Genomic DNA, 19163 nt, shown 5'->3' with positions numbered 1-19163 from the left:
TGTAAAGCAAAGATACTTTCAAAAAATAATGAAAAGTTTCTAAGTATCAAAAGAACTATGAAGTGCAGTAAACAGTAAAAAACTCAATCAATATTTGGTGTGACCACCCTTTGCTTCAAAACTACATTAATTCTCTTAGGTACAGTGTTCACTGTCCTGCAGTTTTATAAGAAAATCAGCTGGTAGGTTGTTTCAAGATTCTTGGAGAACTTGCCACAGTTCTGCAGACGTTGACTGTCTTGCTTGCTTCTGTCTCACCAGGTAATCCCAGGCAGCCTTGATAATGTTGACATCAGGAATCTGTAGAGGCCATAGCATCTCACAAGATATAAAAAAATCTAGGGTGCCTAAGACATTTGCATAGGACTGTATTTGAAATAAAAGTATTCGTATAGTCGCAGTAGCTCGAACACGAGATTCTGCAGATGCTGGAAATCCAGAGTAACCCACATAAAATACTGGAGGAACTCAGGAGGTCAGGCAGCATCTACAAAAATTATTAAAGTCAACACTTCAGGTCAAGACCCTTCATCAGGGCATGAAAGGAAGTGGGGGTGGGGAGAAGATGCCAGAATAAAAAGGTGTGGGGGGGGGGTGAGGGGAGGACAAACTATAAAGTGATAGGCAAAACCAGATGGGTGGGAAAGGTAAAGGGCTGAAGAGGAGGACTGACAGGAGAGGAGAGTGGTCCATGGGAGAAAGAAGGATGGCACCAGGGAGGATATAGGCCGGTGAAGAGAAGGGTTAAGAGGCCAGAGAGGGGAATGGAAGATCAGAGAAGGGGAAAGAAAAAAGGGGGAGAAAAACACAAGGACAAATCGATGTTCATACCATCAGGTTGGAGGCTACCTAGAAGGAATATGAGGTATCGCACATCCACCAAGACAAGGAGGCCATGGACCAACATGTCGGAATGGGAATAATGTCAGAAATGAAAATGGTTGACTGCCAAGGAACAGAGTTGGTTGACAAAGTTGTCCCCAATTTACATTGGGTAGCTATTACTTGAGTCAATAAACCATTCTTTAGCCTAATCCTAATAAGACATTTCCCTCATTTGTGTCCCTCAGCTTTCCAACATTTATTCAATTTCCTTCACTGCTGCTAAATGCACCATTTACCATGTTTGAGCTCACCTGATGCCATCAAAAGGATTAGGTTTTGCAAAGAATGTTTTTTTTTTTAAGCAACAGATCACAAAATAAAACTGCCTACAAAATTTTAGCAAGGTGTTTGATGGAGATACCACCCTGTGGCAAGAATTAGCCAGAGGTGATTTCTTGTGCACAGAAAAAAATTAGGTGAAGTAACCAATCACATTAAAAGATACTTATCAAAGACAAACAGGAATTCAAGACTTCTCAGCCTTCACTGATTTTTTAAAACATTTTTGGATAATAAAGAATTCATACATGAGATTAGAATCTGAAAAATATTCAAACTAATTGTAAAAACTTGTTTTTATATTTGCTGAAAACTTTGACCATGCATGAAATTACAAAACTTAAATATATTTGGTTCTTTTCAGATTCAAATGGGCTTTATTTTTGTTTACTTTGAATTTACAATATGAAAGCGCTGTCTGATCTGTTGCAGAGTATAACTCTACACAAACATTTTTAATATAAAATTCCCCTTTACAGCTGATACCCTTTTCCCGTGATCCTTTTTGTGATACCAGATCTCAAAATGAATTAAAGACAACTTATGAAAAATACACAGCTTTTAAAGCAATCAAGGAAAAAGATCATTAAAATTCAAAGGATTTGATCAAATAAGCACACAGGCACAACAATTTTCCATTTTAAATTTACAAAAGTAGTGAATGTTTATTCTGAATGCCATGTTACTTTGTCCATTCAAAAATTCCAATAGTAATAGAATTGGGTCTGTTAACTTTAATAGAGAAAGACAGAAAACAACAGAAAAGTCAAAAGAATAAATGCGGTAACATATCAAGACACGGTAAGTAGTTGCATTAAGTTTCAAGTGCATGAACTTCTGAGAATGATTGTAGTGGAGAAAAAAAAAATACTATTGTGTATGCTACACTTAGAAAAGGGATTTTTGGAAACTGACCCGCATTTTTCTCTATTTCCTAACTACATTTTTCTACCACATACTAACTTGCCATGTGGCATTCAGTGTCATTTCCCAGCATAAGGCAATCAGCATGAATGGTTTTCTAGCAGAAAATGCGGATCACACATTTTTTCTGAATCAATGTTTTACCAGAATGGCAAATATGTGAGACTATGTTTATTCCTTAAGTACAAACTCAATTTCTGGAAAAAATATATTCCAACTGAATAAATACCATCTGAACAAAGGACCTTTAACTGTTCACCGTATTTGTCAATGAATTTGGGCAAACTAAATTGGAAGATGCTGACAGGGATGACAGCAGAGCAGCAATGGTGAGAGTTTCTGGGGAAAATGAGGAAGGTGCAGGATAGATGTATTCCAAAAATAAAGAAATACTCAAACAGCAAAATAGTACAACCATGGCTGACATGGGAAGTCAAAGCTAATCTGAGAAAGAGCATACAACAAAGCAAAAATTAGTGGGAAGATAGAGGATTGGGAAGCTTTTAAAAAAACTAGAGAGCAACTAAAATAATAATTAGAAGGGAAAAGATGAAATGTGAAAGCAAGTTAGCAAACAATATTGAAGTGGATAGTAAAAGCTTCTTCAAGTATGTAAAAAATGAGAGATGAGTGTAGGTATAGGCCCACTAGAAAATGAGGCCAGAGAAATAGTAACGGGGGACAAGTAAATGGCAGATAAACTAAATGAGTATTTTGCATCAGTCTTCACTGTGGACAACACTAGCAGCATGCCAGGTGTTGAAGGCTGAGGGAAGAGCAGTGGATGCAGTTACTATTACAAGGGAGCAAGTACTCAAAAAGTTGAAAGACCTAAGGGTACATAAGTCACCCTGACCAGATGAACTGCACCCTAGGGTTCTGAAAGAGGTAACGGTAGAGATTAAGGAGGCATTAGTAATGTTCTTTCAAAAATCCCTGGACTTTGGCATGGTGCCAGAGGACTAGAAAATTGCAAATATTACTCAACTCTTTAAGAAAGGAGGAAGGCAGCATATAGGAAATTATAGACCAGTTAGCCTGACCTCAGTGGTTGGGAAGATGTTGGAGTCGATTGTTAAGGATGAGGTTATGGAGTACTTGGTGACACAGGACAAGTCAGCATGGTTTCCTTAAGGGAATATCTTGCCTGTCAAACCTGTTGTAATTATTTGAAGAGGTTCCAAGTAGGATAGATAAGGAGGATGCAGTGGTGTATATTTGGACTTAAGAAGGCTTTTGACAAGGTGCCTCACATGAGGCTGCTTACAAAGTTAAGAGCCCATGGTATTACAGCAAAGTTGCTGGCATGGCTAGAGCATTGGCTGATTAGTAGGAAGCAGTGAGTGGGAATAAAAGGATCCTTTTCTGGTTGGTTGCCACTAACTTGTGGTGCTCTGCAAGGGTCAGTGTTGGGACCACTTCTTTTTATGCTATATATCAATGATTTAGATGATGAAATAGACTACTTTGTTGCTATGTATTGCAGATGATACGAAGATTGCAGGGGGGCAGGTGGTGTTGAGGAAACAGGTAGGCCGCATAAGGACTTAGATTAGGAGAATGGGTAATAAAGTGGCTAATGAAATACAATGTTGGAAACTGCGTGGTCATGTACTTTGGTAGAAGAAATAAACGTGCAGACTATTTTCTAAACGGGGAGAAAATTCAAAAATCTGAGATGCAAAGTGACTTGGGAGTCCTTCTGCAGAACATCCTAAAGGTTAACTTGCAGGTTGAGTCAGTGGTGAGGAAGGCAAATGCAACATTAGTATTCATTTCAACAGTTCTAGAATATAAGAGCAAGGATGTGATGATAAGGCACTGGTGAGTCCTCACCCTGTGTATTGTGAACAGTCTAAGAAAAGATGCACTGGCATTAGACAGGGTTCACAGGAGGTTCACAAGGATGATTCTGGAAATGAAAGGGTTTTCATATGAGGAACGTTTGATGGCTCTGGGCCTGTACTTGCTGGAATTTAGAAGGATGGGGGGGCGGGGGGGGAAGGATCTTATTGAAACCTTTCGAGTGTTGATAGGCCTAGACAAAGTAGATGTGGAAAGTATATTTCCCATGATGGAGTTTAGGACAAAAGGGCACCGCCTCAGGATAGAGAGGTGCCCATTTAAAACAATGATGTGGAAAAATTTTTTTAGCCAAAGGGTGATGAATTTGTGGAATTTGTTACTACAGGCAGCTGTGGAGGCCAGGTCGTTGGATGTATTTAAGGCAGAGCTTGATGGGTTCTTGATTAGACACGGCATCAAAGGTTACTGGCAGAAGGCTGGGGAGTGGGGCTGAGGAGAAGAAAAAAAGGTTCAGCCATGATTGAATGGCGGAACAGACTCAAAGTGCCAAATAGCCTAATTCTGCTCCTATGTCTTATGGTTATAATTTGCTGTCACATGTTTAATCAATCTGTGAAGAGATATCACTAACTGTTACTGTCTACTATATCATTCAATTGAATCTATCCAAAAGGCACTAAACTTACCATGTTCATAGAATCAAAAATTCTTTATTATTTCATGGTAAGCTTTGATTCTAAAACAAAGCATTCAAATGAAGCTAAATTTTGGCTCTTTATTTTCACTTATCCCGCTACAATTAAAAAAAAAACAGGATTCAATCTCTTCCAAATTAGTAAATTGATGCAACAATGAGTACTGATTTAACATGATAGCGTATTTTTAAGTAACAGACATACCACTTCAGACAAAAATAAAAAGGATGTTTCCATTGTTTGAATTGACAATTAACATTGTTGTCAGCAATCCAGGAACTGGTATTACTTAAACATTGCAATGAGTTGAAATAAAGACCTGGTTGCCAATGTTAGAAAACAATTAAGGAAAATGGATCACAAACTCTTAAGATTTGCTTCTCAAATGATTTATTTACTATAATACATTGCAGATGATGTCAAAATCTTAAGAGTTTTCAAACCAGTTCCACTGAGCAAATAACAACACAGAGCAATTGAGTTATTTTCATAGTTAACTAGCACCCAACCCTACACAAAACAAACACTAGCAGCAGAATGTGTACCAACTGATTAATAATTTTCTGAAAGGAAATTATCTGCAATGTTTGACAGTTAATGAACTGAAGTAGAATTGATGCTCTTCAAACAGCCAGCTTCCCCATGTTCACATCATTCAGCTCACCAATTTATTTTACAGTAAGATTTTATGAAAACTTACAACACAATGAAATAAACAAAACATTTTCTAAAAGCAGAATCATTTTACATCAAATAGGTACCGATTCAAAAGAAAATGGTGCTTTTAAAATAAGATATTGCTCCACATATGTAGTTTGCACAAAAAGAACTATAAACAAATCTAATTAAGTTTTAGTAGAAGGTACCACAAGTAGTAATATGAATACAAGTTTGACAAAATTATAAAACTGTTGTGTGTAATTGGCAATACCGAAAATATTTATTGCTATGTTAGCAATATTTGACAGGTTACTTGCTAGGGTCACATTAAAATGAGTTAACAGAAAAAGTCATACTTAAAGCTATTTAATACACCATCTTTATTGCAAACACAACATGTGAAAGCTGTATAATTGAAAATTATGGAAAGATTTACAATCTCTTATGAAAAATGACTTTTATGTACACCAGATATTCTTCCGCTCCATCCCAAAGAGGAAATGTATTTCTAAAAATGTGTAGGATAAGGTACAAGACCAACCAGGAATTAAACACATGCATTACTTTCCAACAATTAAGGATACTATAAAACGTTTACATTTTATCCTTTAAATGAAACAAATGTAATAAGACATAAGATAAAACTGCAGTAATTTTACGCTCAGTTTCTGTTTTCTCTTGAACTGATCTTTGTGCTGTTGGTCATTAAAATAAGTGGATTCTTCCCATAACAAAGAACTACCACAGCTCTATTACCAGTAAACATAAGGTGCAGTAGACATCATGTCTTTTACACAGCACCTGGCAATTTTTCTTAAAACTACATTTTCAGAAGCAGTGCAAATGTTGGGAGGCTGCTATAATGACAGTATTTCCATCTACCCACCCACACAAATTTGTCAAGGACACAAACACAATGACTTTCAAAACAGCACAAATAAAAAGTCAAATCCAGTCAAACAGATGAGTTTTTTTTTAACATTGTTGGCTGAGAAATATATTTGACTTCATTTTATACAATTTAGTGTATACATAAACTCTTATTCACAACTGTCAAAAAGTTTGTGAAGGAAACAACCACTACAGAATCCACATAAATTCTCAAGATTGCTTTTCTTTCATGCAGCAAGTGGAATGTATTTATTGCAGCCAGTTTGTTTTGTCGACAGTAATTTTAGAAATCCCATTAATATGCACACTTAAATTTGTTTCCTTTGGAAAGTGAGGAATGCTGGACTGATCTTAAAGCAACGCTGCTATTATAGCTTGCAAATGCATAACCTTTTGAGGTTTTCCACATGTTTGAAACTGGACTTAAAATACCCGGTTTGGTAACAATGTCTTATAGTAATAACGTCAGTTCCTATTTTGCTCATATAACATTAAGTTGATCTGTTTGCATCTCCGATGGGAACGACTGAGGTGTTGGCTGTGGCGGTGGTGGCAACGATGGCAGTGGTAACAACGGTTCTACCAACTGACCTGTACAAGGTGCCCCAGGAGGGTTGAATGTCTCTACAATATCCCCATTGTAAAAGAGGAACTGGCATTGTTGAATAAATGTCTCAATTGCAGATTGATTGACTGCAGCATTGGTAAGAGCATCTGGTCTCAAGAACGTAGGCCAAAAACAAATGGCTAGATTATCTGCCACCATCCGATTTGTTTTGCTCTGTTGACTAACTCTGCAACACAACAAATGCACAAGAACAAGTCAGATTAAATAGATAACTAATACTTCAACCTGAGTTCTTCCAGCAGGTTGTTTGTTCTCTAGATTCCAATATCTGCAGTCTCGTGTCTCAACAATAAACTTAGGTTTCCAACAGTATTCATATTTACCATTGTAATAGTTTTAAACATTCAACATTAGTAAGTAATTTTCTAAGCATTGTGCTTAATTTCAATTAACCTTGGTATTTTAGAAAGGATCCAGAAAATTTCATATTAAAGGCATTTTTTTAAAAACTCAACTGTATAACTAAATCCAGTAATTGTACAGGCCAACAGAAACAAATACTATTCTGTAACACTTGTTTAAGTCCTTTTATGCAGATCAGAGCTAGTAATTATAGAAGCTATAGCAGGGATATTATTCAAAAATATTGGATGTGGAGAATAAAACAAAATTTTGAAAACACTAAGGTGAACAGGTACATATTTAGCACCCATGTTGCCAAATGAAACATGGAACAACAGAAGCTTGTCCAGATAGATCCACTTACAATGTAAAGTATATGTAAATATTGAAGTAGCTCCAGCATGTGGTGTCCCATTACCACTAGTATCCATAAGACACAGAAGTAGAATTAGGCCATTCAGCCTATCAAGTCTGTTCCACCAATCCATAATGACTGATTTAATATCCCTCTCAACCCTTTTCTCCTGCCCTCTCCTAGTAACCCTCGATACCCCTACTGATCAAGAACTTTCAATCAATGCTTTAAATATGCCCAATGACTTGGCTTCCACGGCCTTTTGTGGCAATGACTTCCACAGATTCACCATCTTCTGGCTAAAGAAGTCCCTCTGTTCTAAAGGAGTATCCTCTATTCTGAGACTGTGCCCTCTGATCCTAGACTCACCCAATACAGGAAACATCCTCTCTATCATGCTGGACTTGCAGTGGAAATTCAGTTCATGAGCATTCCCACTGCACTTATGGTGAAGCCAGTTTGAAGACGTTCTGGACAAAAGCAAGTAGGATAACGTTTGTATCCAGCCTTCATTTCTACTTGGAGCTGTAAGGTATCATTGGAACCCTCAAATCTGCTGTTCTATACCATTATTATCTAAAGCCAATTTTTCCAGAAAGCTGAATTTAACGTCATAATCAAGCCAAGTGCGTACACATTGTACCTGCCTTTTACTGCGTTTTTAACATTGCTCTGGATTCTTTTGGGTTTTGATACCACACTACTTGGATCTATCTGAGCAACAAAATTATTCAAAACCTTTTCATTTTCAGTACCGGAACAAATCTGTTTCCATCACTTCGTTGTTAAAAAATTAATTCACTTTCTAAAGCTACAACCTACTTGTTTAGAGCAGTCATCTCTGCATTTTGTAATTATCCAAGTCTTCAGTTAAAACTGCATGTAACATTGGTTCATTGAAGATTAAGTATAAGATTCTTGTGCAGCTTTTCTCTTTGGTGGGAATTAAAACCACAAAAAAAGGTACTAATGGCAATTTGTTAAATACTTGACAGATTGGGGATAATATATTTTCTAAGGATTGAGTGAAGCATAGAATGAATCATGCCTTATTAAGTTTAAGAAATACCCTCCTTTTGAAGTTTCCATCCATTTAGTATTAGGAGCCAAAACAATTACTGCATTTTGGATTTGGGGGAAAATGGTCAAGAAGTTTTGTGCATGTTTTACAGCACTGAATCATCTGCACTACAAATGATTCAGTCAAGGGTGAAAGAAATGTGATTCAACAAAAATACCTGCTATTTCAGGTATTAGGCCCTACTCACATCCTGGTTCACAGCCTAAGAACTATTAGACAGACACACATTTCCCTAATTCATAAATAAAACCAGTTTTTCCAACTGTGAAAGTATAATGTCAGCATGCCAAATAAGTGAATTAGGCCATTAGCTGTAACTCACTGTCCCCCGTTGGCACCCAAGGTTAAAGCGTGGTTCCCCTTGCAATGGAATAATAGCATATTTCAAAATTCTGCTTGGATACAAATTATTAGGGTCAATTCCTCTTTAAAATTTATGCAAGATGATATAACTAACCTGTTGCCAGACACTCAATGCAATGAGATGAGTTAGGTTTTTCTGGTTCACATTCATACAAATGCTTATATCAATATTTGTTATTTACAAAAAAAATCCATTAATTGCATTTTAAATATTTGCAGATATCCATAAGTTCAAACCTTGCAATGCCTAATTAGTGAGTATTATAAATATGCAACAACTACAATACAGATTGCTGGACAAAGGGTGGAACCGAAACTTGATCAATCCTTTCCCATCTTCCATGTTGCCTCTTTACACCAAGGCAATGTGTCTCAAGAGAGTTCCAGGTCTTGCATGCAACTGAAAATTCTTTACTGTTGCTACAGCAACTCAATGCTACTTGGTAATTCATAATGAAGAAAGGATATTCCAGATGTTTTATAGACCGTGCACGTGTATACATAAGCAAAAGATAGATGCCAATTAATTTTGGCTGCACAGACCATTCACTTTTACCCCAGCAGCAAAAGGGTCATTTACCACCAAGTTTTAGTGTTACTTATTTAGAAAATATTGTTGTTGTGAAAATATGGACTTTAAGTAAGAACTTAAACAACAATGGGATATGCATAAGTAGTTTACATAGTGGGGAAAGCATACAGTTCTTTATCAGTTATTTGATGATGTCGGTGGGGTCAGAGAAATGCAGTAAACAAGTTCTAATTACAATACAATTAGAAAACCATTACTATTTTCCAACCGGTGGTTTCTTATTACTGAGTAACATGGCTGAGCAATGGAGTGGGAGGATCTCAGCAGGTCCTAGCAAGCAACATTTATGGAGGGAAATTAACAGTCAACATTTTGGACCTAGATCCTTCATCTGGATTGGAAAGGAAGGGAACAGATGCCAGGAAAAGAAAGGGTGAAAGAGTAGTTCCCCCTAATCTGCATTAGGTTTCAACAATGTAGAGGAGGGTGAACCAGATGCAATGACTTGCATGCACTGCCTCACCTGGAAAAACTGTATTGGGCCTTGAATGTGGTGAGGGGGGAGGTATAGAGGCAGGTGCATCACAGTGGCAGGCACAAGTGCCAGGAGAGAGATCGGTAGGGAGGGAATAAGAACACCACTTTGGAGTAAAGTGCCTGAGAATGTTTGGACTATGCATTCTCCACTACATACCGGAAAAACAATACCTCTAAATATTTCCTTCCAACTTCCTAATTCAGGCACATAAGTCAACTAATCATCAGGAAAACACAAACATGTCAAGAACGGAATTGGGTTCAAAAGATTCATCCAGAACACTGTGGAACTGTATCCTTGTTATATTATTGAGTTTAGAAGAACGGTGGGGGGGCAGGGGGATAGAGATCTTACTGAAACCTATCGAATATTGAAAAGCCTAGATAGTGGACATTGAGAGGATATTTCCAATAGTTGGGGGGGGGGTGTCTAGGAGCAGAGGGCACAGCCTCAGAATATAAAACATACATGTAGAATAGAAATGAGGAGGAATTTTCTTTTGCCAGAGAGTGATGAATCTGTGGAATTCTTTGCCACGAATGTGGAGGTCAAGTCATCGGGTATATTCAAAGTGGAGGTTGAAAGGTTCTTGAGTAGTAAGAGTGTCAAAGTTACAGGGATAAGGAAGGACAATGGGGTTGAGAAGGAAAATAAAGCAGCCATGATGGAATGGTGGAGAAAACTCAATGGGCCGAATGGCATGTCTGCTACATTTTATGGTCTTATTAAGATGAATAATAAAGGTTTTCCAATCAAATTGTTGACAAGCAATTAGAGCAAAATAATTACTCCATTCACCATTATGCAAATTGAGAGTCAACACTCAAAAAGAAATTTTGCTGCATCTTTGTGAATATTTCCTATGGTGATCGTGTGGATGGTCAGAAGCTTTTTCCCAGGGCTGAAATAGTTGCCACAAGAGGGCACAGATTTAAGGTGCTTGGGAGTAGGTACAGAAGAGATGTCGGGGTAAGTTTTTTCACGCAGAGTGGTGAGTGTGTGGAATGGACTGCCGGCAACGGTGGTGGAGGCGGATTCGATAGGGTCTTTTAAGAGACTTTTGGATAGGTACATGGAGCTTAGAAAAATAGAGGGCTATGGGTAGCCCGAGTAATTTCTAAAGTAGGAACATGTTCGGCACAACTTTGTGGGCCGAAGGGCCTGTATTTGTGCTGTAGGTTTTCTATGTTTCTATATTTCAATGAGAGTGTCTAAGACCAGAGAACATAGACTTAAAATAGAGGGGCATCATTTTAGAATGGAGATAAGAAATTTTTTGAGCCAGAGTGGTGAATCTGTGGAATTCATTGCCATAGGCAGCTTTGGAGGCCAAGTCTTTATGTATATTTACGGCAGAGGCTGCTAGATTCTTGATTGGTCAGGACATGAAAGGGTACGAGGGGAGAGAATGCAGGAGTTTGAGGCTGAGGGGAAAAATGGATCAGCCACAATGAAATGGTGGAGCAGACCCAATGGGCCAAATGGCCTAACTCTGTTCCCATATCTTAAGGTCTTATACAGTTGCAATTCTTATCATGCTCCCACGATAAGGACATATTTTACTTCTCTAACAGAGTCAAGTTAAATCCTTATAAGTGTTGCATGTTGATTCTGACATCTACACTACAAAACTAACTTCAATGATTACTATTCAAGTAGACTTTTAACCTACCTGTTGAGATGGGCAATGATATACTTGAAAACCCCATAATTTACTGCAGGAAATTTTTTCAATAACTCCTTAAAACCGTTCAGTTTTTCTGACAAATCAACCAGTCCTGCAAGATTAAAAAAAAATCTTTTTACACCTTCACCATGTACTAACTTCTTCAGCAAATATAATAAATATCCAATCAGTCAATTCTAATATAAAATTTTATTGGTGCTTTCAATTTTTGGGCAAAGAGTAGATAAGCAATCAACTATACAACTCTTGCCTAGCAACATTTTTATTCCATCAATATATTCCTCATGCATCAAGACAATTTACATGCAGAGTCTCAATAAGAGAAAACAAATTCTAGGAGTAATAAATCTGGGGACAGACATATGCGTCATGTCAATTTCTACCCGATCCTGCACCTTGTGAGGTGCATTCTAACCTTCTTTCCTGCCTAAAGGTGATAATGCTGGAACTGGAATCAAGCAATTTACATGCCAGAAAAGATGCCCTGTACGCAGAGGATGATTTGCCAAGGCAAAGGAAAACCCTTGCTACTTATATACAATGACTAAAATGTGAAACTTTCAGTGAACAACAGTTGAATTTTTCAGTCAACTTCATTTGCTTAAAAGAATAAAAACTATTATTTTACTTACTGGCTGCTTCCAACAGCTCTGAATGCAAATTATAAGGAATTAGTGGTTCAGGCAAATCAGAAAAGAAAGCTTTAAGGGCTCCTGCCACAGCATTAACAGTCACATCCATTGCTACAAGGTCAATATTGTGATCTAAATGGCAGAGAAAACAAGGGGAAAAAGTGGCTCATGTTATTACACAATGCTATTATATATGGCATTAGTAATGACAATTTCACATTAAAGTGCAACTTGTACATCAAGCTATTTACTTTAACTTTAAAATAAAGATATAATAAAGTTCTTCAGTGAATTAGTATTAAGGTAAAAGTAAATTCTCATTTTCTGAGCATCTGATTTACGATATAAGCAACATCATCTGTAAGCAATTGAAGTGAAATATGCAAAAAAGCAATCCTCACTGATGGAGATCAGCAAAGCAAATAACAATGCTACAAGAATCAAAATCAATATAGGTTTTCAAAAGTCTTATGTCAGTTCCTCAAATAAATGATCTAAACTGAGATTAAAATAATGGATTTAATAGGAACCACGGTACCAAAGATGGTATAATTTTGCGGATTAATTGAAAAATGTAGTAAATGGAAAACCCAAGGTTATAATTTCAGCATAACCCCATTTAAACACTTGAAATATTACACTATCCTCAAACTATGCTCATTTAAAATCAGTTACCATGTCAAGTGAGAGAAAATAAAATTAAAATTTTATCACCAAGCAACAATGCAAACCCAAAGTGGATAACAACCCCATAAACACAAAACCACTGAGCTAATTTCTTTGGATTTTGACGGTACAAATTTATGTAATAGTTAGGAGAGATTTGTTTCCCAGGGAAAATACACAGAGAAATAAAGTTTTGTGTTTGATAACAGAATAATGGGTAGGGATTGATACAAGGGATATAATCTGAAATGAACTTGACTATTGTTTCAGATGTACAGAATTTGTTTATTTTTATTTAGAGATACATTGTGGAACAGGCACTTCTGGCCCAATGTGCCACACCACCCAACACCCCACCTATTTAACATGAGTCTAATCACAGGAAAATTTATAATGACCAATTAACCTACTAACAGGTACCTCTTGGGCTGTGGGAGGAAAGCAGAGTACCCAGAGGAAACCCATGCACTCACAGGAAGGATGCACAAAATTCCTAATGAGGACACCAGAACTGAACTCAAACTCCGACGCACGACCTGTAATAGCGTCGCACTAACCGCTACGTTACCATGGTGCGTGTTGTGGTATTCAAGTACATAATTACAATCTTGCTGGAATGAAATTGTACTGATGTTTACAGGCATGACAAATGTAAGATGTACCTCCTAGAATTAATGCTTATACTCACATCTCTGAAAGGCTTCCAGCTCTGACAAATATTGCTCCAATTACATCATGCAGACTGACTACTGTACAGTGGCCATTGAAATTGTGTGCATTTGTGCACATTTTATGCAAATCACAATAGTGATGTAACTGATTTCCTGTGACTAAATTTGTCTTCACTGCTCAGTAAGTAAATCTACCCACTTAACTTTGATTTAATTAAAATTGTGGCAATTTCTATAAATAATGAACCAACTGCCGGATTAACACCTAATTTTTTGTCACGTGGTCTATAGAATTATCAACTATTTAAGCATATTGTTTCTGAAATAATTCTATCGTTGAATTTAAGATATTAAAAAGTTTAGTTATAATTTGATAATTCACACATGCAAAATATTTTCATAAGATTTTTAAAAAATAATTTATATTATATTCCTAATTATGTAAAATTCAACCCAACAACCATGAAAATGGTTAGAAAGATGATGCAAGCAGCATAAATTAAGCATAATCTGTTTAAACACTAGCACATAAAATAGTACAGCACAGAAAGATGCCCTTCAAAACACAATGTTGTTCAAAGTACATTTACTAGTAATGTATACTATATATAACATTGAGATTTGTCTTCTTACTGGCAGCCACAAAACAAAGAAACACAATAGAAGCCATTAAAAAACACCAGATAACAAAGACTGTCAAACATCTAATGTGCGAAAAAGAACAAATCATGCACACAATAAAAAAGTAAACAAGTAAGACGCAGACCATGAACCAGAGTTCCCGAATTAGTTCATCATTGCAGCAGGTCTGGGAGCGATGGCTGCAGACCACAGCTATAGTCAATAAAGCGCTGATGTGAGTGAGCAGATCGAGGAACTTGAAGGCTACAGGCCACAGCTGCAGAGTCAGTACAGCACTCAGAAGTAAACCTCACGGAGCGAGCTGAACAATGGTATGTCCTTCACCATCGGCCTTAACCTTTTTAATCTGGCTCGATATTTAAACTAGCCAAACATCAGCTCATTTTTTGCTCTCAGACCTGGGACCCGCTGCTTCGATCTAACTCGAAATTCGCTCCAACAATGGCCACCACAGCCGTACCTGCATCATCAAAAGTCCAATTTGCTGAATCCTTCAGGATACCGCAAAAACGCCAAGTCATACAGACGGCTGAAAAGCACAACTTCCAAAGGAAAATTACAGGCTGCAGATTGCATTGATTATTGTTCAGAAAAAGTGTAATTAACAGAATAGTTAGTGGTTTTGTTTGCTGCCTGCAAACGTCACCATGTTGCGCCAGCACCATTTTTAAGCCAAATTAATTTAATTAGTGATGAAATGCTCAAATAAACTAATCTCTTTTGCCTATACAATGTCCATATCCTTCCATTTCATTCACATTTCAAGACCCTCATCTTCACCTCTGTCATATTTTGCTCCACCACCACCCCAGGCAGCACATTGCAGGCACCCACCACTGTGTTTTAAAACTTTCCCCTTCACCTTAAATGCATGCCCTATGGTATTAGCATCTTTTTCCCTCAGTGTTGAAATACCTGAAGTGTCCACTCTATTCCTCTCAAAATCTTATAAACCTCTTTCAGATCTCCCCTCAGTCTCCACTTCTCCAGAAAAAAAACACAAGTTTACCCAACCTCTTCTTGTCCTCTCATCAACGTAGCATCCTGATAAACCTCTTTGGCACCTTCTCCAAAGGCATTCGCACATCATTCTGATAATGGAGCAACAGAACTAAATTTGATGCTGCCTAACTAGAATTTCATAAAGACTTAACATGTCTTCCTGATTCCTAAATTTCAATTTGTTAACTAATAAAGGCAAGCATGCTGTATGCCTCCCTTTGCCACCCTATCAACCGGTGTAGCCATTTTCAGGGAGCTATGATGTTGGACTCCAAAACCCTCTGCAGTTCAATACTTTTAAGGGTCTTGTTCAAGCCACTATGTTTGATCTTCCAAAGTGCAACATTTCACATTTTGCCAGGTTAAAATGCATCTGCAATTTCTGCCCCCTAGAGCCTGCAGCATCCTTGAGCAGCTTTCTATGTTACCTCTACACCATCAGTCTTTGCATCACTGTAAAAATACTAGCCCACCCACCTACATTTTTATCCAGGTTATTTTTGTGTCATATCAACAGCAAAGAAGTCAGTACGGATCCCTGAGGAACACCACGTGTCAAAGACCTCCAGGCTGCCTCAGTCCCACTGACCATTACACTCTGTCTTCTCTGGGTAAGCCAATTATGAATCCAATTCTGTTCCAATGTGTTTTATTCTTCTGTTTACTGAATGCTTGTAGAAAAAAAATAATAAATGGGAGTTACAAAAGTGGCTCATTATGGATTAGAGGATGCAGTGGAGAACGAGTTGAATTGCCACTTGTCAAAATTTCCAATTTCAACTATACAATAGAATGACAACCAGAATTATCCCTGCCATCGGAATGGGAAACAAAAAAATTGAAATGTCATTCTTACCAATTTAATCTTGGGATTCTAACAACAGATTTGCAGTTATAATCAACTTGACACTTGACATTCCATCTTTTTCATATGATGGTCTGTTTGAAATTTTCATCTTTGAACATTTATTATTAAACTCTTGTTTACAACAATGGGATGAAAACTCATTTTGCATGTAGGTTTCATAAAAAGTGATGGGTGGCCAACAATTAATTGATAATTGGTTTATTGTCACATGCTCTGATATAGCGGAAAAAACTTTGCCTTACATGTCATACGTACAGATAATTTCAAAACCCAAGCACATTAAAGAAATACAAGGGAAAAGGGGTAACAGGACACTAAATACTGGGTGTCTCAGTAGCATAGCATTTAGCATAATACTACTGCAACGCCTCAATTCTGCCATTGTCAATAAGGCGTTTGGACACGACTGCGTGAGTTTCAGTTTCCTTCCACATTCCAGAAAAGTATGGGTTAGGTTAATTGGTCACATGGGTATATTTGGACGGCACAGGCTCATCATCCAGAAGGGTCCGTTAGCAAGATGTAGCTCATAAATAGTGTTACAGTTAGAGAAAGCACAGTGCAGGTGAACAATAAGGCTCAAAGGTCAAGTCAAGGTAAATCATAAGGTCAAAAGTTCATCGATATCATACAAGTGGTCCATTCAATAGTCTTACCACGAAATTAGGGCTGTTCATGGCCATGACACAGATTTTGTGTTTTTCTCTCACATGCTGACAAACTGGGATATTTATTTTAAAAAAAACAAGATTATCCATTTGATATAGGTCCCACTTTAATTTTGTAACTTGCAAAAGCAAGGAAATGCAGTATGATACATTTACATGTCAAAATACCAAGTTGCACAAACTTTTGTTCTTCTAACTTTGTACATAGTGCGCTTATCAAAAGTTCCTTCACATTAGATACATTGCAAAGATCTTCAGACCATTTTTTTAGGCCAGGCAAGAACTGGGTCCAGAGTGAATTTAGAGTACCTGCTTCCCAAAGGCCAAGTTCTCAACAATCCTAAAGCTTTGCTGCTGCTACCACTTTGTAAAGTATGGTGAGCCACAAATGGTGATTAAGACCACCTTGATTCATTCTGAGAATGTGTACTGTCATAAAGCTTTTCATTGTTTCTAAATCTAATGATTAGTTATAACTCCTACTCCTCCATCTAAATACACCACTGTGCAACTGGATGTTGGACTTCTGAACCAACAGACCTCAGATAATCAGGATGTACAATCACTCCTCCCCTTCCCAATCTTCCTCAACATAGGTGCCCCCTCCCCCCAGGGCTGTGTGCTGAACCCACTGCTGTACGCTCTGCTCACACATGACTGAATGACCAAACAGCCAAGGAATCACATTATCAAGCTTGCCGATGACACGGCACAGCAGTGATGAGGTTCATCAAACAACGATGAGACTGCCTACAGAGAGGAGGTGGAAGAGCTCAAGGACTGGTGCCAGGCAAATAACCTCTTCCTCAATGTCAACAAGACAAAGGAGATGGTTATTGACTTCAGAAGAACTTGCACTACTCACACTCTCTTACATTAGCAGCAGTGAGTAATCTCAAACTCCTGGGAGGGAGGGCACATCTCATGGTCTCAGAAAACATTCTGCACAATCAGGAAAGCTCATTAGTGCCTCTACTTTCTGAGGAGGCTCAAGAGAGCTGAATTATGCACATCTATATTCATACCATTCTACAAATGCACAGTAGGGAGCATCCTAACATGTTGCATCACTGCATGGTATGAAAATTGCAGGGAACAGAAGACTCTACAATGGGTAGTCAAAACTGCCCAATGCATCACTGGCATCGGCCTACCCACCATCAAGGACACATACACAGACAGGTGCCAGAAAAGGGCCAGCAACATCCTTAATGATCCCACCCATCCTACTCATGGGCTGCCTGCCCCACTCCCATCAGGAAGGAGGCTACATAACATCTTCACCAGGACCTCTAAACTCAAAAACAGTTATTTTCCTCAAGCAGGAAGGCTGATCAACACCATCAATCAACTTGCCCCTCCAAACCCCAAACCCTCCACCACCAGTACTATATCATTTCCTGTCAATTTAGACACTTATGTGTCTAGCATCTCTTCATGGGCATACAATTAATGTACACAAGCTTTCATACTTATTATGCTTATTGTGTTATTTTTATTATTGTGTTCTTTATCTTATTGCATTACTTTTTGTGTTGCGTCAAATCCAGAGTAACGAATACTGAGCAACAACTGAAAACTATTAAAATAAACACTGGAGTCATCAGCTAAGAAGATGCATGCATAGTTGATTGGCACTCAGACCCACATTCAATCCAGTGCCCAGGGACAGAGGGGAAGGTTGGTTGCGAAATATCTACCTCCAGCACTTTCCTTAATTCTGCAAAAGTTAAGAATATACTTCATGTGCACATTATAGTTAACTGGCAGTGTCGAGTCATCTGCAAGCAGTGTACAAGCAAGAAGAATACATTTCTTAAGACTTAATAACCAACAGAAAGTAGTATTATCAATATGAATATGATTAATCAGCATGATTATAGCTGATCTAATCTTAGCCTCAATTCAACTTTCCTGCCTGTCTCCAATCTCCCTCAATTTTAAAAGCCATAATTCTCAATGCAACAGCTGTTCAGGTAGGTAATTTCAAAGATAGCCAATCTTCAGAAGAAATTCCTCCTCACCCAGTCTTAAATGTGAAATCCTTATTCTGCACCCCTTAGTTGTAGCATGGGTTCTTCCTAAAAGGAAAATATCCACTCAGCATCTACTTAGTAAGCCTCCTTGCGATTTATTGTTTCAACAGTATCACATATTATTCTTCTAAACTATAATGAATATCATCTCCAAGTGTTCAACCTTTCCTCATGAGCTATCCCCTTCATCCAAACAATACTTCCCTGAACAACCTCTAATGCAAGTCATGGTGTCATGCAGCCTAACGTACATTCCAACCAAGGTGCATATCTGAGCTCGGACAATTTGCCTCATTTGGCCCATATCCCCCT

At 37.8% G+C, this 19163-nt stretch overlaps 1 protein-coding gene across 2 annotated transcripts in view; it reads right to left on the bottom strand.

Annotated features, from left to right (window-relative positions):
• Window positions 1-1564: 1564 nt before the first annotated feature.
• The window catches only part of arhgap5 (Rho GTPase activating protein 5), a 63606-nt gene continuing 46007 nt past the window's right edge, over window positions 1565-19163 (bottom strand). For both annotated transcript variants that reach the window (XM_072267297.1, XM_072267304.1), the window contains exons 5-7: window positions 12299-12430; window positions 11652-11757; window positions 1565-6934 (exon numbers count right to left, since the gene is read on the bottom strand). In XM_072267297.1, coding sequence (XP_072123398.1) covers window positions 6622-6934; window positions 11652-11757; window positions 12299-12430 — 551 coding nt within the window. In that variant the 3' untranslated portion in view covers window positions 1565-6621. The remainder of the gene's footprint in view (window positions 6935-11651; window positions 11758-12298; window positions 12431-19163) is intronic.

This window comes from Mobula birostris, chromosome 1 (genome assembly GCF_030028105.1).
Source record: "Mobula birostris isolate sMobBir1 chromosome 1, sMobBir1.hap1, whole genome shotgun sequence".
Classification (NCBI taxonomy): domain Eukaryota; kingdom Metazoa; phylum Chordata; class Chondrichthyes; order Myliobatiformes; family Myliobatidae; genus Mobula; species Mobula birostris.
Note: the sequence above shows the minus strand (reverse complement) of the source record. Positions and strands in the feature narration are given on the sequence as shown.